The sequence below is a fragment of the Pipra filicauda genome, unplaced genomic scaffold (assembly GCF_003945595.2).
Source record: "Pipra filicauda isolate LSUMZ 115617 unplaced genomic scaffold, ASM394559v2 scaffold196_size3971931_pilon, whole genome shotgun sequence".
Classification (NCBI taxonomy): Eukaryota; Metazoa; Chordata; class Aves; order Passeriformes; family Pipridae; genus Pipra; species Pipra filicauda.
In genome coordinates, this window is record NW_024104305.1 from 725,001 (window position 1) to 742,532 (window position 17,532).

Genomic DNA, 17,532 nt, shown 5'->3' on the forward strand with positions numbered 1-17,532 from the left:
TAAGAAAAGCAATATGAAAAGGCAAGCAAATTACCAAGCAATATAGATTGCCCTTGGGTGAAAAATATTTAACTACTTCATAATCTCAAATTATTTCCTGGAAGACAGATATTAAAGCAATGTAATATACCACTATCCCATTATCTAGCTCTAAAAAAACATGCCTTCAAAAATACTATTTTTGCAATAAGAAAGCACTTCAAATATAGGACGTCCTTTATTCTGTCCTTCAATGTAAGACAGAATAAAAGATGATGGTAAACTAAGTCTTCTAATGGTAACATTGCCTTTGTTTTTGGCATAACTTTTGGCTACAGATGAGTCAAGAAGAAAGGTTTAAGTTACAAGGGGGGAGATTGAGACATAGTAATTCTTACCATTAGAAAGCTCTTTCTTGTACACTATAATCAGCTACACAGAAGTTCTTGTGAACAAAATAAACAAAGATATATCAAGAAGGATTTAAGTTTGGAACATTAACTCTATTTCCTGTCACTATCTACTGCACTGAAAACTTACCACTTTCAAACTAGATTGCTGAAAAGGGGTTTGTGTCTCAATAGCTGATGTTGTATATGAAACTTCTTGTCTAGACTTTACATCTCAGAATTGGCACGGCTCTGAACTAGCATCTTATTTGATGGACAACACCAAAAGCATATCTGCCATCTCACCTTTTGCATGTTTATCTGGAGTGGTTGATAATGATCTATTTCATGAGAACATCATTAATAAAGTAAGTTATTTTTTTCATGGGGGCTAAAATTTTATTGGAGTTCAATAAAGTATTTGTTTAATCACAATCTTCTTCCCTCTGCCTAATATGATAGCACTATTTGCAAGTGTCACTCTTTAGGAGAAATAATTCAGAAAGTGTCAAAAAATAAATATCCAGCATCAAGTAGCACCTCATTGTCACAGTGCAAAAATCACAGAATAGATGGATGTAGGAAAAAAAATCTGTAAATATTTTGCTTTCTTACAAGGTCTCCATTGCTTTTGACTCTCACACAAGTAAAATACTCTAAAATTTCAAACCATATCCCCATTTTGTTTTCTCCATGTCAGGAGTTTTCATTTCTGTTTTTAAATCAACCACACAGTAGGCTCAAGGATCCTAGCGAATGGATGCAATATGGCATTGATTGCTTTGTAACTAGCATTGTGTTAGATAGCACGAGTTAGCTTAATTCTAATATACACCAACATATTTACTGTCAACTTGCATTTTCCTGTGTTATTCTACATGGGCTCTGCAATATTAGGGAATTAACACAACTCATAATTCTGTAATAGTAAAAAATTAAATTCCTACAACTGGAGATTTGAAATTCACCTTCATCTTTAAAATGTTCCATGTTTAAGTGTAATTAATGAATTCAAAGCATCAATGAGTCTTAATAGATGATCTATGCATATGGAAAAATCCTAATCTAAAACTCAAGAGAAATAAAGTTGCCTAGTTAAACTCTAAATTACTCAGAACACTCCATAGCTGCACTAGCAGTTTAAATCACATTACTAACAAACTCTCTCCTGTGTCTACAGTCTACATGTACTTGTGCAGATTTTTGGACTGGATTAGAAGTGTGGAACTTTTTAGCTGTGGGTCTAAAGGTGTAGGTTTGACAAAATAGGCATATAAACAAAACCACAGTATCTATTCAATAATATTTTTTGGTTTTAGGCTGTCTTACATTCTCTTGGAGTTAATGTCACAAACTGCCCCCTGCTTTATTTGAACAAGTATGATAATCAGGGAAGGAGGAGGCCACTCAATGCATATGCACTGGACTTTTATAAGCACGGTTCCTTGACTGCATTGACAACTGATAACTGGTATGTACTACCATTTAAAAAATTGTTAAACATTACAATATGGTACACAAGTTCATCTTTTTGATTTTAAAGCCTTCTCCCTCCAGACTTTAGGGATGAAACAGCTGTTAAATGTGATTAGTCAAATGTTTTAATAGGAATAAACCAAACTGAAGTCTAATGGCAATGGCTGTAAAATATTATCTGGCTATTCAAAATAGGACCATAAGTGGGAAGTCTTGACTTCAGCAACACGAGTAATTTTGACAGGCTCTTCACAACATTTTTTATTTAATCAAGCCTTTTTTTCACAATGAAAAAGAAGAGTCTCTGAAATGAGGAAGTCCAATGCAGTAGACCAGAAGATGGTAACACAGGAGCAGAGAGATGTCAAAAGCTTGGTCAAATAATACAGAAACAGATTAATGAGTGAATGAATGATCAGTGTCAAAAGATACAGGCATCCAAAACACAAGCTTGGACAAAATTTGTCAGTAATTCAGTATTTGTATTAGTGTTGCTTCAAAACTTCCCTTTTCCTAATTTTTTCTAAGCATTTAGCAACTTGGCCTGATAAATCCATCATACTAGGATTCCTCTTTAAAGAAAACAAAAGCAAAACCAATGCACAACCATACACTAAAAAAACCTCTTTGCCCAAGCTGGCCAACCACTGCCATATGGAATCATATTTTCATGTTTAAGTCCGTGGTACATGCAGTCTTCCTCTCTTCTTTTTGCCTGGATCACTTACACTGCAGTTTTTCCAAAACTGCAGTTTTAATCTTTACTTTTAGGTTGTCTTGCCTGTATCTTTTAACACTGATCATTCATTCACTTTAATCTGTTTCTGTATTATTCGACCAATCTTTTGACATCTCTCTGCTCCTGTGTTACCATCTTCTGGACTACTGCATTGGACATCCTCATTTCAGGGAATTCCCTGTTCTTCACTGTGAAGAAAACCTTGATTACATAAAAAACCCCTGAAAGTTCTGACAAGCCAATTAAGCTCTTACACTTAATACAGCTCCTAACAACTAACCTTTGACACTCTTTCACCTCCTAATTAAGCAATTTATACACTGCATTAGTCTTCTTCTCAGAAGCTAAATTTTTTTCTTTATTTTGCTCTTGCCGTTTACAGTCCTGTTGTCCTCTTCAAACTTTTAGAGATGCACTTGCTAAATGTTATGTGTAATTTTCATCATTATTGATTTTGCCTTTGATCCTCACTGGCCTTCTGTAACCTCATTCATTAAATCCATCTCTCTATAAAATGTCTAGCTTTCAGTTCTTAATGAAGCCATTCACATAACTGTTTTATTTCCAACCTTGGCTCAAAAAAGCTCAACCACAAGCTCCCTCTCTCAGCTCCTCTTATCAAGTATCTTAATTTTGCTGTCATGCTCATAGCCAGTAACTTTTGAGTAAGAGAATACTACCTCACCCCGGGGGTGCTGTTTGGAACATAGAATATTATCTGCTTTTTTGTAAACTCTTCAAAGCAGATTCTAATCAGAATAATTAGAATACACATTCCATGCACTGTTATGGTTACAATAGGAGAGTTTGGCATTAATGCCACATTATCGAGACACATGGAAATATACCAATTATAGTATCACGTTCTTTGATTCTATCAAGCTGATCTAGTAAAATATGTCCATGCCCATAGCAGGGGAGTTGGGACTATAGAATCTTAGAATGGCCTGGGTTGAAAGGGACCTTAAAGATCATCTAGGTCAAACCCCCATGCTATGGGCAGGGACACCTTCCACTAGACCAGGTTGCTCAAAGCCCTGTCCAACCTGGCCTTGAACACCTCCAGAGATGAGACATCCACAGGTTCTCTGGACAGTCTGTTCCAGTGCCTCACCACCCTTGGAATAAAGAATTTCTTCCTAACGTCTAATCGAAACCTACCCTTTTTCAGTTTGAAGCCATTCCCCCTTGTCCTATCACTACAGTTCCTGGCGAACAGTCCCCTTCTGTCTTTCCCGTAGCCCCCCTTCAGATACTGGAAGGTTGCTATGAGGTCTCCATGCGACCTTCTCCAGGCTGAACTGCCCCAATTCTCCCAGGCTGTCTTCACAGGGGAAGTGCTCTAGTCCTCCTATCAATTTCGTGGCCCTCCTCTGGACTTGCTCCAACAATTCTATTTTCTTCTTACGTTGGGGACCCCAGAGATGGATGCAGTACTGCAGGTGTGGTCTCACAAGAACAGAGCACTAGGGCAGAATCCCCTCCCTTGACCTGCTGGCCACGCTGCTTTTGATGCAGCCCAGGATACAAGTGGCTCTCAGGGCTACGAGCGCACATTGGTGGGTCATGTTGAGTTTTCATCAACCATTACCCCCCCAAGTCCTTCTCCGCACGGCAGCCCTCAATCCATTCTCTGCCCAGCCAGGATTTGTGCTTGGGACTGCCCTGACCCAGGTGATCAACTAGATGATCTTTAAAGGTCCCTTCCAGCCCAAACCCTTCTATAATTCTAGTATTTCAACACAATATTGATTAAAAAAAGTGCTTTTCTCAATTACTAGAAACTGAGTTTATTAAGTTCCTTTATAGTAATCAGTGGTCCTTTTTGCAAAATATAGGATCTTCCTCATTGGTAGAAAGCTTACACAATCTCCTGCTCAGTTTAGCCAGCAGGTTCATCTGAAGTATAGTGTTCCAGTTTAGCTTGTGACAGGTTAGTTATTCCAATATTTGAAACCATGCTCCAAATATAATATTAATAAATTATCTTTTCTAATATTACTGAGTCTTGTATGTTTAATTATAGAAACATTAGCCTCTGCAGCATTATTAAGCTTATATTTTTTCTCCACTGATCCTAATGAACTAATGTCAGTGTTAAGAGGTCATGCAATGTGCTCTCTGCATCCTTACCCAACCTACATAGCTGGGTTTATTAAAGGTGAAACAGTTATAGTGCATATTCATTTGATTATTTCTTTTTATTTCTTCAGGTTAAATGAAGGAGATGCTTACTACGCCCTCAAAGATTTTTCACTCCTCATTAAGTCTGTTGGGTATGATGAACTTGTACTTTTTAGAATACAATATATATTTCATTTTAAAAGCAACTTAAAATGTAACAATGATCTTTTTTTTTTTTAAACCAGAACAAGTCTGAGTGAACTATGTGATGATCCAAATGATAATGTTCTACTGGCATTTAAACAACTGGGTGAAAAATATGAAGAGAAACTGAAGCGTATTACTTAAAAAAAACCAAACCCAAAGCAGCAGATATTCTTACCAAAGATAGCAGCCTTTAGGTTAAAAAATTACTAGATCTGAGTTACCAAGTAAAATTTCAGAATAAAGCTTTAGTTAATAATCAGTACTAGTAATAAAAAGTTTACTTTAGGAAGCTAACCTTTACCAATTGACATTTTAGCAGTTCTAATGTCAACTAAATAATATTTTTAATAAATTACAAAACTAAGTAATTATACATTATCTTTCAGTTGCACTTTTTTTCAGGCAGTGGCATATGTGTTAAGATAGCTCTCAGATATGTACTGAACAAATGTCACAGTTCTGACAGCTGGTGAGATTAGCCTCTCAGTAGGACAGTATTAGAAACTTTCAGCTCCTTTGTGAAGGATGTTCAGCAATTATAAAAGAAATTGTTCTGTTTTCCAAGGTTTCTATTAAATCATGAATAGTACTATTTTCATGAACCATTATAAAAGCTTTTAAACTGGTCTGCAGTTTTAGTTTACAAAATTTTAAAGAGAACACGGAAGTTTGATTAATAAAAAGTTCCAACCACATTGCTTCATTTTTCACCTCTTTAAGAGTCAGAAAGATCCAGGACACTTATGGCATACTTGTCGCCAGAACAGAGAGATTTCTCTGAACAATTTTTCCTGCACTTTGTAGGCCTTGCTTGCCATGGAAGTGACAAACGTGTATTGTTTATACTTATAGACTGCGTGGAAATATGTGATGTTTATACTTGTTAGCTGTGTGTCTAATTATAAGGTTTGAGAACATAATATGTTTATAGTAAGAAAACCTTGAGAACCTAGAGATAAAAGTACACCTGCAGATCTAGGAAAAACCCCTAAAAGCAGATTAATTAGAAAGAGGTTTCTATGCCACGAATGATTTCAGGTCGCATGGACAGAGCCTCAGATCCAATAAACTGAGAGCATGAGACGCGTGCACAAACTGAGCTATCCAATCATCTTGTTGTGAGCATGTACCCTGAGCAAACTAAACTGTATAAAAGTTAACTGATTTAAATAATAAATTGGACATTGCTTTGATCACATTGGTCTTGTTGCTATGTCTCTGAGCCTCCCCATCGATACATACTTGTCAAGAAATCTGTGTAATACAAATCACTGAGTTCAGTAAAATATGTTTTCTAACTATTTTTCTTGGTGTTTCATTTTTTTGTGGGTTGTTTTGGGTTTTTTTTCTGGGAAGAGCAAAGTTTTCAGCAGTATTTTCATACAAATGCTTCAGTTTAACACTACCTTTTCATCTACCTGTAATCTGAAAATATATACACACACATACCTATGTTTAGATAACATAGGAAAGTGAGGCTTTGACAACAATCCTCATCGTCATGCCGAATTTCATAATGACCAAGGGAGTGATGTAAGTTATTCTCTACTGATAATTAGCAGTCATGCACTAAGGACAGCTCTGAATCCCATAGTTTATTTGAATTGGCTCTAGTGTTCATCCAAGATCACTGATTCCCCTGGTTCTGGACAGGACAGGGTGAATTTTTGTAGTAGCCAGGAGCGGGCATGGCTAGGACATGGAGGTTATTCTATACCACCTCACATTGAAAAGAAGTAATACTCTAAAAATTTCATAAAGTTTGGGATTAACCCTAGCTCATTAGGAATTTTTTTAGCAGAAAAAAAACATTTTCTACAACTTTCTGGCAACAAATTTTATAGATGCCTTATCTGACTCTCTAAAATTGTTCCATTTCTCTCACTTTTATTAGAGTGAGACCAACTTCCATCTGTGACAATCTCTGCAATGATCATCTCACTCAGCCTTTGTTTTCCATTTCTCTCCTACACATGCAGAAGAACATGACAAGAATGTCTAGACATAATAGCAAAGAAATTCTTAGGAGAAAACCGAAATACAGTAATATTTAAGAGATGAACATAAAGAACTAGAAAACTGACAATTAAGAGAATTTTTACCACCTTCCTTACTATAATGCAGACAGAAAGATAATATTATTCAAGTTTTATAAATACTAGAAATTCCCAGCACATTTAATAAAGGAATGCACTGCCACAGAAAAATTGAGGCCAAGAATTCAACACAAGTAAGGTAAACATTTCCTAGAACAACAATAGTATTTCTAAGTACTATGTCACAGTAAGTATATTAAGTGTTGCAGAGATTTAAGTAGTATTTCTCTTATAAAGTTACAGAGATAATGTGCAGATTATTGATTTTTCTAGTTGCCACTGAAAAAGTCTGAAGGAGTATTAAACATTCTGCATTTTGATTTAATACTTGCCAGTTGACATATCTATCTGATGTAAAATTAATTTAAAATCTGGCACCAGCTTTTGGTGAAGAGTGAACAGGAAATAGAGCTTTACTCTGAAATAGTACTACTGTCTGTGTATTCCAATAATTAAAGCACAATTATATCTTGGATCCAACAAAAGGCTTAATAAAGTAGAAAAGATGGTCTTTTTATCCTCACTTTATATCATATTTCACAGGCTAAAAAGTCAATGAGTTTTGAATCGTTAATACACAGAAAGAAGTGCTGTTTTCCCTTTTTCTTGTTGTTACACGGATTTTAAAAGGAAGATTTTGTGTTTTAAAAGCTAGATTCTCCTAATGCTTTCATCAAAACAGCAAATTAATATCCGTCCAAGTATACTCAAGCTGTTGCCAAAAGGAACTGAAAGTGAATTGTGATGTTTCCTTTTCCTAAAGGCAGCATTTCAGAAACGTAACTGACACCCTTCTGCAATGTGTAACAAGAACACTGATGTGATGCTTCAATTTCCAAAGTGCAAGAGAAATTATTGAAATTATACTAGAATTTGCACCTTCAATATACATTAAATACATCACAGAAAAGGAAACAGCCAAAGTGAGATACACAATGCAATTTTCAGTAATGCCTTTAACATCCTTTATTTTCCCTGTGGCTTTCTTCCCTTCCTGCCTGTGAGGTGAATGCTATTGGTTGTACTCTACTGCAAGTGCAAGTGCTGCTGTACCCAAACAGCAATCCTGCTGCTGAGGCTTCACCCAACCTGCCTTCTGGGACACCTCAGCTCTACACCACCCAAACATGCCCCAATTGCACTTCTCAGAAGGTCTGCATCCTTGAAGATGCAGCATTTATGGACATACTTCTGTCTTGATCAAGACATGACATTTTTGGTTGTTGCCTGACTTTGTGATTACGCTACAAATATTGCTTTATTGCACTGTACTTGCTGATACCTCGACTGGCAAGAATCAGGGAGAAGAACAGCTGTAAAATCACTAATATCCCCACCTTTTAAAGTGTTAAGTAGAATTTATTTATTTCTAGTTTATTTAAGTATAGTTATCTTCTATTTCACTCTTTCTTCATGTCTGATTTTCTTCTAGTAGACATTTTGTCTTCTGCAACAGAAAAGTATTCTGATGCGTGGTTGGTATCAGTAGAGACACATGTTTGACTTAGCTCCTCAGTGTCAGAATTGCTGTCACTTGGCATTCCTCCTGTCTCATTTACTGCATGCACAGAACCTCCTAAAGACGGATCATTGCATGTGCCAGGAACAGAACACACTGCATTCTGAAACTGTACAGGCTCAAGTTCATCTTCCCTCCTAGGACGCATACAGCTGTTTGCAGAAACAGTTTCTTCATCTTCTACCTTTTTTTCTTGTTTTGTTGCTGTAGTAATTTGAATGGAAGATGTATTCTCATATTCAGCTGGAAGCATAACTGAACATAAAGGCTGACTACAGGAAGCATTATCATCATCAAGCATTTCTGCACTTTCAGCTTTTTTAGCTGAGTTCACAGGAAAGCATGAGCCTTCACATGGATGACTACAACTAGAAGCAGGCTCTGCAGACTCAGAGGATACAGGCTTCCCTAGATTTTCAAGTGTTTTGTCAGGAGATTTGCTCTTCTCCTTTTCCATTTTTTCAGTTCTGTTTCCAGAAAAAACCACAGAAGTAGTCGGTGATTCAGAGGTATTTTTGACAATACCTCCAAATGAAAATACTGATGAAGATAATGGAAAGTTACTTTTGAAGGCAAATGCACAATTATTGGTTAGAAGGGGTGATTCAGAGACATCATTCACCCCAGCAGCAGTATTGGTTTCTGAAGTAACGCAAGCTACAGTTGTGCTGGATTCTGAGGCATGAGATCTTTGTTCCCATAAGACAGATGCTTTCTGTGTACCATATTCTGCAGTTTCTTTTGCACAAAGTGTTTTTTCTCTCATGGGAGATAACATTTTTTTGTCAGATGGCTTCTCAGACTGGTTAAGAAACGATGATGGTGGTAAAACCTTAAATGAATTACTGACTTCTGATCGTACAAACCAATCTCTTTCTGAATTGCCAAAGGGAAACAAAATGTATGGCTTTGCGCTTTCTGCTGAGTCTAAATTAGGACTGGTTGAAGAATCACAAACTGTGGTTTTGGTTTCACAACCACGTTTATCCCGGTTATCAGTTTTATCCACATTATCACATTTCCCTAGATAAAACTGAGGGAAAGCACATTTCCTGTCTTGCTTTCTAAAGGAAAATATAGCTCTATCTTTAATAAATCTTGGTAATGAGTTGTTAGTTGCACTGAAAGTAAAAGGTACACCAGAAAGTCTCTCTGCAGAAATATCTAGAGATTCTGAACTTGCAGCAGTAACAGCTACTGCTGCTGCTGGTTTTACACCTGATGAAGTGCTAGAATTTGTGTCCATTTCATTGAAAACAGTAACTGAGGATGGCTGTAACTTTTCTTTAACTAACAAGTCTTTAGAGTTCTCTGAGTCTTGAGTGGTTACTTCCTGGGAATTTCCCTCATGAAACAATTTTAAGTCACCATTTGTTTCAGAAACGTTTGTATTTGTGGATGGGATGCTTCCAAGAAAATTTCTTTTGTCAAAGCGGCCTGCTCTTCGCAGGGTTGCCACTTTTATTTTATCTGTGTTACTTGCTTTGGTAGGTGAAGATACAAAAGGAGTTCCTGAGGACTTATCCTTCCAGGCCTCAGCAGTTAAAAATTTATATTTTTTATTTGCAGGTAAATTTTGTGTCTTGAACAAATTGTTGAGTTTCTGAAGTTCCATATAGTATTTGTAACGTAACTCCTACAATGACAGCAAAAAAATCCCGTTATCTAAAATGGCATTTGTGGATTCAGAGGTTATAAAACTCACATATGATCCTAACACTGAAGAAAAGTTTTCATATATTCTATAGCATTTATGATGCATTTTTCCATTGCTACTGGAAAGCAACAGAACACAAGTCATTACAGAAAAAAGTTCTTCAAAAACAATTGAACAAGATGCACAAGGAATCCTGATGACAAAGTAGGTTTTGAAACACGATACTATAGGAAACTGTATTTAAAGTCACTATCAGAATCAGAAATAGCTAAAAATACTAGCTTAGATATTAAGTGACAACTTCTCATTAAAAACAGCCATCTGAAATCAATTTGGGTGGTGGGGTTTTTGTTATTATATGAAACTGCATTCTTAATGGCAACAGAAAATAGATGTTCTCCAAAATTATTCTGTACAGAACAATACTCAGCCAACCAAATGGAACTGTTAGTAAGTGAAAAAAATCTAATTGTGTAACTACATCATTGGAAACCGAACAAAAAAGAGACTGGATTCAGTTTTATTTCAAATTATACAGCTTTAGAAGACAGAATTCTATTATCTTCAGAAAACAGAACACTGGCAGATGACTTTCTCTTCATATAAGCATAGGAAAGCTTATTTGGATTAGAAAGTTACAGATGTGACTCAAAAAGCCACACTAAAATATAAAAGTAAGTATTTGAAGCCAGTAGTAAGATTTAAGTTCCAGCCTTCTGAAGACAAAAAAAAAAAAAAAAAAGTAAAATCCTGACAGCTTTAATACTTAGTCAGATTTCATTCTAGAATTGGAAGGGTAACTTTCTACTAAGAAAAGCTTTTAAAACAGTTTTCAGTTATTTAGAAAGTTGCATCATAACTTACAGTAACTCAGCCATACTTACAACAGATGTGCAATCATACCTCATGACTCATATTTTGAAATGCTAACATTTGTGATATCGACATAAAACGAGTAGAGATCTTGCTACCGTCTGCTTCATCCTGTCCCGCCACAGGCTGAAAAATGTTTTGCAGCAGGCATTATATTTCATTTTGATAAGCCAAAACAGATGATATAGTAGTGCTGTAGACTACATAATCAATAACTTACAAGAAATGTGTTTGGTATATTCTTCTGGTCCTGACACTGCTTCGTGATATCTTTAAACAGACTTGAGTTCTCATTTCCTTCATATGGTAATCCTATTAGAAAGAACACAGGAATATGGATGGAGAGTGTATTAAATATGGAAAACACAGAAAGGCTCCTGTGTACCTAAATACTGATTCCAATTAAGAACAAGAGTATATTGCCCTAAATGAGACCCTAGTCGTTGTTGAAACTTCTGTGATATAAAGCCAGAGGCCTGAGTAAGCAGTTTTCCAAATGTCTGGAGAGGCCCAATCCAATGCTTTCTCTTGTGAGGTAAAACCATTTACTCCGAGCATAGCCAACATGCACATTACACTACAACAAATATCCATCTAGTTCAGCAACACACTTCTGACAGCAGCGATACTGGCTGTATATGACTGGGCTGTATACTTCCCCCAGATTCCAAAAATACAGCCTAGGAACTTTCTAAAGAAAACACATTTATAAAATGCATTTAAAAGCCCTCAATGAGTTTATCATCCATTTAATTTGCCCTGATGCTTTCTGAACACTCGCATGCTTCTGCCATGCAGATTGTTCATTAGGAACTGATTCCACAAGTTGCAGGTTGCTAGAGTGACCTCCCAAATCTTGTCTCCATTAAGTCCTTCTTCCCTACCTTTAACAATGCCTACATTAACAGGTGTTAACTCCAAAGCTATGATTTCATTAACCACAGATTTGATATCCATCTTCTTTGGCATACACACTGGTGGTCTTTCCCAGCTGGATGCTATATTCATCACGTCAAGCTGAGTTTTCATTCTGAAAAAGGAAAAAAAACTAACTAATTTACAACACTTAGTGTTTACATGCCAACTAAACTACATCTGTCCCAAATCTTCGTTCGTGAAGCCTAGCCATGAAACTACATCCGCCTAATATGAAAAAAATTATTTTAAAAAGAAATCACTAGGAGGGAGAAGAAATCAGAAAAATTAAGTCTCCGATAAAATGTCAAGTTCCTCACATTTTTTTTTCTTAAAACTTATTACTTGATGATTCATTCGAATTAGGTTCCATACTCAATGAAAATTGTAAGAAGTAGTGCCTGTGGTTCAGCAAAAGGATTACCCTTCTACAGTTTTCTTAGTGTACTTTTGTACACTAAAAGCACAAAAACAAAGGCACTACAAAATCTCCACACACACACTTACAGTTAAAAGATTTCTGTAAAAGTCCAAGCATGCTTTGGTGTTCCTGAGTTTAAATAAGATACCTAAAAATATCCAATCACCAAGTATTAATGAATTTCCATATTCGCTTTTTGTCAGGTAGCCAATTCAAAAGCTTGATTATCTCTGATCCCTGTAGTCAATTATTAAAATTCTTGATGCACTTTCTATAATTTGGAATACAGAACATCCAAAAATCATAAAGTATTATGTCTTAATTGTTCAATACTATTTTCATTTTAAATCGCTTATCTGATGATATCCAAAGTAACTGGTTTTTTTAGTTTTTAATGTAAAATATCTAAAATAACACTACAGAAAACAAAACATGAAAAAAATTAAAATATACCTTGTATTCAAGCCACAGGCAACCTATAAATAAAACAAGAATTTGTAAGATAGAGTTTTCGTCCAACTGTCAAAAGAAGGTTATTGCTTTATCAAAATACATGAGAGACTCAATTGCCTGTCTTCATATCATGAAACTATAGGAAATAAACTTGTTAAAATATTAAAAAAAACCCACCAAAAAAACACAACACCAATAACAAAACAAACAAGCAAACAAAAACCACTACCCCCAAACCATTCAAATGTTAAAAAGCCTAGGATGGTTTATCTTGTAATATTCTGTGTTAAAGACAAAAAGAACTCCTTCGGAGCCAAATGAAGGGATTTAAATCATGATCCATATGGTTACCTAATCCACTTCAGATGTTCAGATATTTATTTAATATTCAAATGAAAGTCTATTTTGTATTTCTTGATGAGGAAAACATCTGCTATGTGCTCTCAATATGCTATTACACTATTTAAAAAGCTGTGTTTTAGTTTTAAATCAGGCAGATAAAGGCAGTAAGAAGTGCACTGTACTGTAATCAAGTGGCACTTCCCAAAGAACAGGTAATGGAAAGTAAAAAAACTGACTGGATTATAGCTGCTTTCCTATAAAAACCTGGTGATCTTGCTGTAATGAATCTTCAAAGAAAAACAATATATTGTTATGGAGGGCAGGCTGGGAGGTGCTAAGTTAAAGAGGAAGAGAACAAACAGCAGGAACAGGAAGAAAATGAACAGGAGGAATGGGAGGAAGAAGGTAAGAAGGGTAAGAAGGAACCAAAGGCAAAAGTGGAGGAGGAACAGAAGGCACAGTTCCCTTGAACACTATGATGAAGACTTTCAGGGTCTTCCATACGTAAGTGTACATACTACGTAGGCACAGCGTATGCCAGAAGTATCAAAGCTTAGCTTTGAAAAGCCTGATTTACCTCTATTGCACACCTTGGTGGGCAGGCTTAAGCATCAGTATAATCACCCTAGCTCAGGTATCTCAACACAGTACTCCACTGTGCAGCACAGGCAAGTTAAAAGTTCTGCCTCAAATCTTTCCCCAGAAAGCATTTTTAGTATCTTACAAGTTTAAAAATGCAATGGAGGTGCTTAATACACTAAGTATTTGAAAACAAATATGAAAAATAAAGAAATATGAGACAACTTTGAAGGCAGTACTAGTAAATAACTCTTCATCCTGCACTAAGGCAGCTGACTTTCACAGCTGGTAGCGTAACACAGCAAGTGTTACAGCAACAACTATACAGTCAACTTTAATTTCATTTGTTAGTGAAGAAAAAAAAGTGTCTACTGAATACACTAAAAATCACCACCGATAAGCTGAAAAGAAAGCTTTTTCAAACTTTGTTATAAATAAAGTATGAAGAGTTAAATAATTTTAGTCTATTTTTTATTTATCAAATTTTTTTTTCCTGATTGAGTCATAATCATAACCTACAATATAGCAGGCTCTATTTGAGTTCATTATACAAGTGACATCAAATAGAAACAAAAGGCCATCACCTCCAGGAAACGCTGAGGATCACACTCATGGACAAGCTTTTCACAATCTTTCAAAAAATTCTCAATGGTCTTCTTGTGAGTTTCTTTCATTTTCTTCCAAATCTGAAATTCTTTCTCTTTTTTACCTCTTTGATTTTCAACATCTTCTAGTAACTGCTGTTTTTTCATTTCTAGAGTTTTGAAAATTTCTCCAAATTTCAGCTCAATTATCTCCACATCGTTGTTCAGCATCATCTAGAAGTGCAAGAACATAGGAACAGATGCAAATGCAGTAGCAGTGTATATTGACTTCTCTAAGTAAGTTCAGAGGACATCTATGCCACAAGAAGGACCTGATGCTCTATGTTATGATTAAGCTATCATGAGAAGAGAAACAAAGACACACACACACATAATATGCAGCATCTGTAACTCACATCCGTATCATTTGGTCGTTTTGAGATCTCATTCATCAGCTTCTCATTTATTATTCTCATTTGTTTCAGAGTGCTGAAGAAGGTTAACTGAAAGACAATTGAAACACTTTATTATGAGTTTATCCATTCCACAAATACACTTCAGTCTTTATCTAGAATCAGATCATGAAAAACATAGAGCTACTGGAGAGGGCCCAGTGGAGGGCCACAAAGATGATTAGGGGTCTGGAGCACGTCTCTTATGAGGAGGGATCGCATGAGCTGGGCCTGTTTAGTCTGGAGAAGACAAGACTGAGAGGGGATCTCATTAATGCATATAAATATCTCAAACCTGGGTGCCAAGAGGATAGTGCCAGACTCTTCACTGGTGCCCAGCAACAGAACAAGGATCAACAGCCATAAACTAGAACATGGAAAGTTCTCAATGTGAGGAAGAACTTCTTTACACTGAGGGTGGTAGAATACTGGAACAGGTTGCCCAGGGAGGTTGGGGAGCCTCCACTCTCTGGAGACATTCAAACCACACCTGGACGCATTCCTGTGTCACCTGCTCTAGGTGACCCTCCCTTGGCAGGGGAGTTAGGTCCCTCCCAACTATTCTGTGATATTTTGTACAACGTATGAAACAAAGGTCGCAATTCAAAATATCACTTAAAACATTTAATGCTTTCCTGGATCAGTACACAAACTTTCTTTCGCTCTTTCTCAAAGTAACGTTCTTAGGCTTACCTACAATGCGTACTGCTGAAATGGCTGCTTTATAGTTAAAATATTGTTTTACTCAACCTTTTTTTAACCTCTCCCTTCACACACATCTATCACAATGTAAGTTTTAATTCCAGTTTGACAACAAACTGTGTGATAGTAATTTTTTTTTTTATACCTCACATCAAATAATAGAAAGCTGTTCACAACCAAGACATCTTGTTTTAAACTAATATTATCACAGATTTTTTGCTACAGTATCACTAAATTTTATGTAGGATGTCTAGTGCAAAGGCTGTTTTCCCCTGGTTTCCTGATTGACACGCAATTGGTGATGGGAAAGGCAGGAGAAAAATCAGTGTAAAAGCAACTTTTGTCTTAAAGAATAGTCAGTGCTGTACTTAGTACTTTTCATTCACTACCATGCAGTTGTTTCAATTACTCTACAGCAGAACTGATGTATGACATGCCAACCTGCACCCAGTTTGAACAGGGCATGAAGAGCTCATCCTATCCTAATATTTTGGCAAAAAACACAACCATTACAACCAGCCAACCAAGCATTAGGCCAGGCAATTGCTTCCTTCATGCAAACTGGAAGGCATCTTGGTTTTACATTTATCTAATTATTACTCACCCAAACTATCTATTCCTAAATATGTAATTATCTATGACCCAAATTACTAAGGCAGCTCAGAGAACCTATAAACAAAACAGCTGTAGGTGGATTTTGGTGGTGTTAGTAAGACTGGCATCTTCCTGAACTTGGAAAAACTGGATCCAGACATGCAGTAAACTCTTAGCATCAGTGTTTTTTCGGCAAAGACCGCAAGTCTCTATATGAAAAAAACCCAACCCACTACAAACCAAAGCAACGACAAAAAACGAAACCGAAACAAAAACTCTCCAGGTGCTTCGGTAAACTGGGTTCAGATCTGTTCATACTGTAATACTGCCTGGTCCCCTGTGTGGTGGATGCAGTGTGACGGCAGCAGGGGAAGGCACACCCCGGCAGACATGAACAACTCCTGACTCTGGCTCGAACCAGCACAATCCCTCTGCCTCTCTCCTGACCACCACACTGCGGTTTTCCCTGCGTTTCTGAGTAAACACAACCCGTGACTGGTGGAATCCCCAGCGGACAGCCCGACTTCCCAGTCGGGACCCTGGCGCGGAGGGGACGCCCCGGGCTTACTTTTTCTTCCTGGTACACCGTGTCTATGAGGTTGACGGAGTGGAAGATGCCCTGGTGCTCCTCGGAGACGCACTGCCCGCACCCCGCCTGCCGGCACATGCGGCAGTAGAGCTGCACCGGCCGGCTCGGGTGTTTGTGGCAGCTTCCCCCGAGCGCCAGCGGGGACAGCAGGTCGGACCCCGGCCTCGGCCCCGGCGCCGCCTCCCCGGTCTTGGCGGCGCCCGCCGCGCCGGACCGGTAGAGCTTGACCACCTCTGCCAGGGTGGTGTTGACGGGCAGGGCGGCGACGCCGCCGCGGGGCAGCAGGCACAGCTTCCTGCACAGCGGGCACGGCACTCGGGCGCAGGGCGGGCCCGGCCCCGGCGCTCCCCGGCCCAGGCGGGCCTGCTCCGGGCCCCGCTGCAGCTGCCGCAGGCGGGCGGCCTCGGCCGAGGCCAGGCACTCCAGCACGCAGCCCCGGCAGAAGTTGTGCGAGCACAGCGGCAGCGTCACCGGCTCCTCCAGCAGCGACAGGCACACGGCGCACGTCAGGCTCGCCTCCATCGGCGGCGGTGAGGAGCCGGGCGGCCGCCGCTCCTGCTGCTGCTCTGGGCCTGACTCGTCCCGCTGCCCCGCCGCTTCCAGCTCGGCGGCACCGAGGGGCTGCGGCCGCGGCCGAGCAGCCCGAAAGCCCCCGAACACGGCGCCTCCAGCGCCGCTTCCAGCCGGCAACTCCCGAAGGAGCGACACCCGCCCGCAGAGGGCGGAGCGAGGAGAGCCGCGTTGGCGATAGGCGGAGGCCTGAGATTGACGTCGCTGCTGTCCAATAAAAGCAGGCAACGACACGGGGGGTGGGGCGGAGGGTTATGGGGCTCGCCCCGTGC

General features: G+C 38.5%; 2 protein-coding genes across 2 annotated transcripts in view; one reads left to right on the forward strand and one right to left on the reverse strand.

Annotated features, from left to right (window-relative positions):
* Positions 1 to 6,215, forward strand: part of DDX60 (DExD/H-box helicase 60) — a 44,038-nt gene extending 37,823 nt beyond the window's left edge. Inside the window, exons 35-38 of the mRNA XM_039380447.1 lie at positions 594 to 736; positions 1,688 to 1,839; positions 4,797 to 4,859; positions 4,953 to 6,215. Coding sequence (XP_039236381.1) covers positions 594 to 736; positions 1,688 to 1,839; positions 4,797 to 4,859; positions 4,953 to 5,055 — 461 coding nt within the window. The 3' untranslated portion in view covers positions 5,056 to 6,215. The remainder of the gene's footprint in view (positions 1 to 593; positions 737 to 1,687; positions 1,840 to 4,796; positions 4,860 to 4,952) is intronic.
* Positions 6,216 to 8,348: 2,133 nt separating this feature from the next.
* Positions 8,349 to 17,423, reverse strand: LOC113996818. The gene is made up of 8 exons (XM_027738146.2): positions 16,670 to 17,423; positions 14,770 to 14,856; positions 14,354 to 14,587; positions 12,849 to 12,871; positions 11,944 to 12,089; positions 11,280 to 11,371; positions 11,090 to 11,185; positions 8,349 to 10,165 (listed from the first exon to the last, which is right to left on the reverse strand). Exons 1-8 carry the CDS (start codon positions 17,210 to 17,212, stop codon positions 8,411 to 8,413), a joined length of 2,976 nt encoding a protein of 991 aa, XP_027593947.1. The 5' UTR covers positions 17,213 to 17,423; the 3' UTR covers positions 8,349 to 8,410.
* Positions 17,424 to 17,532: the final 109 nt, after the last annotated feature.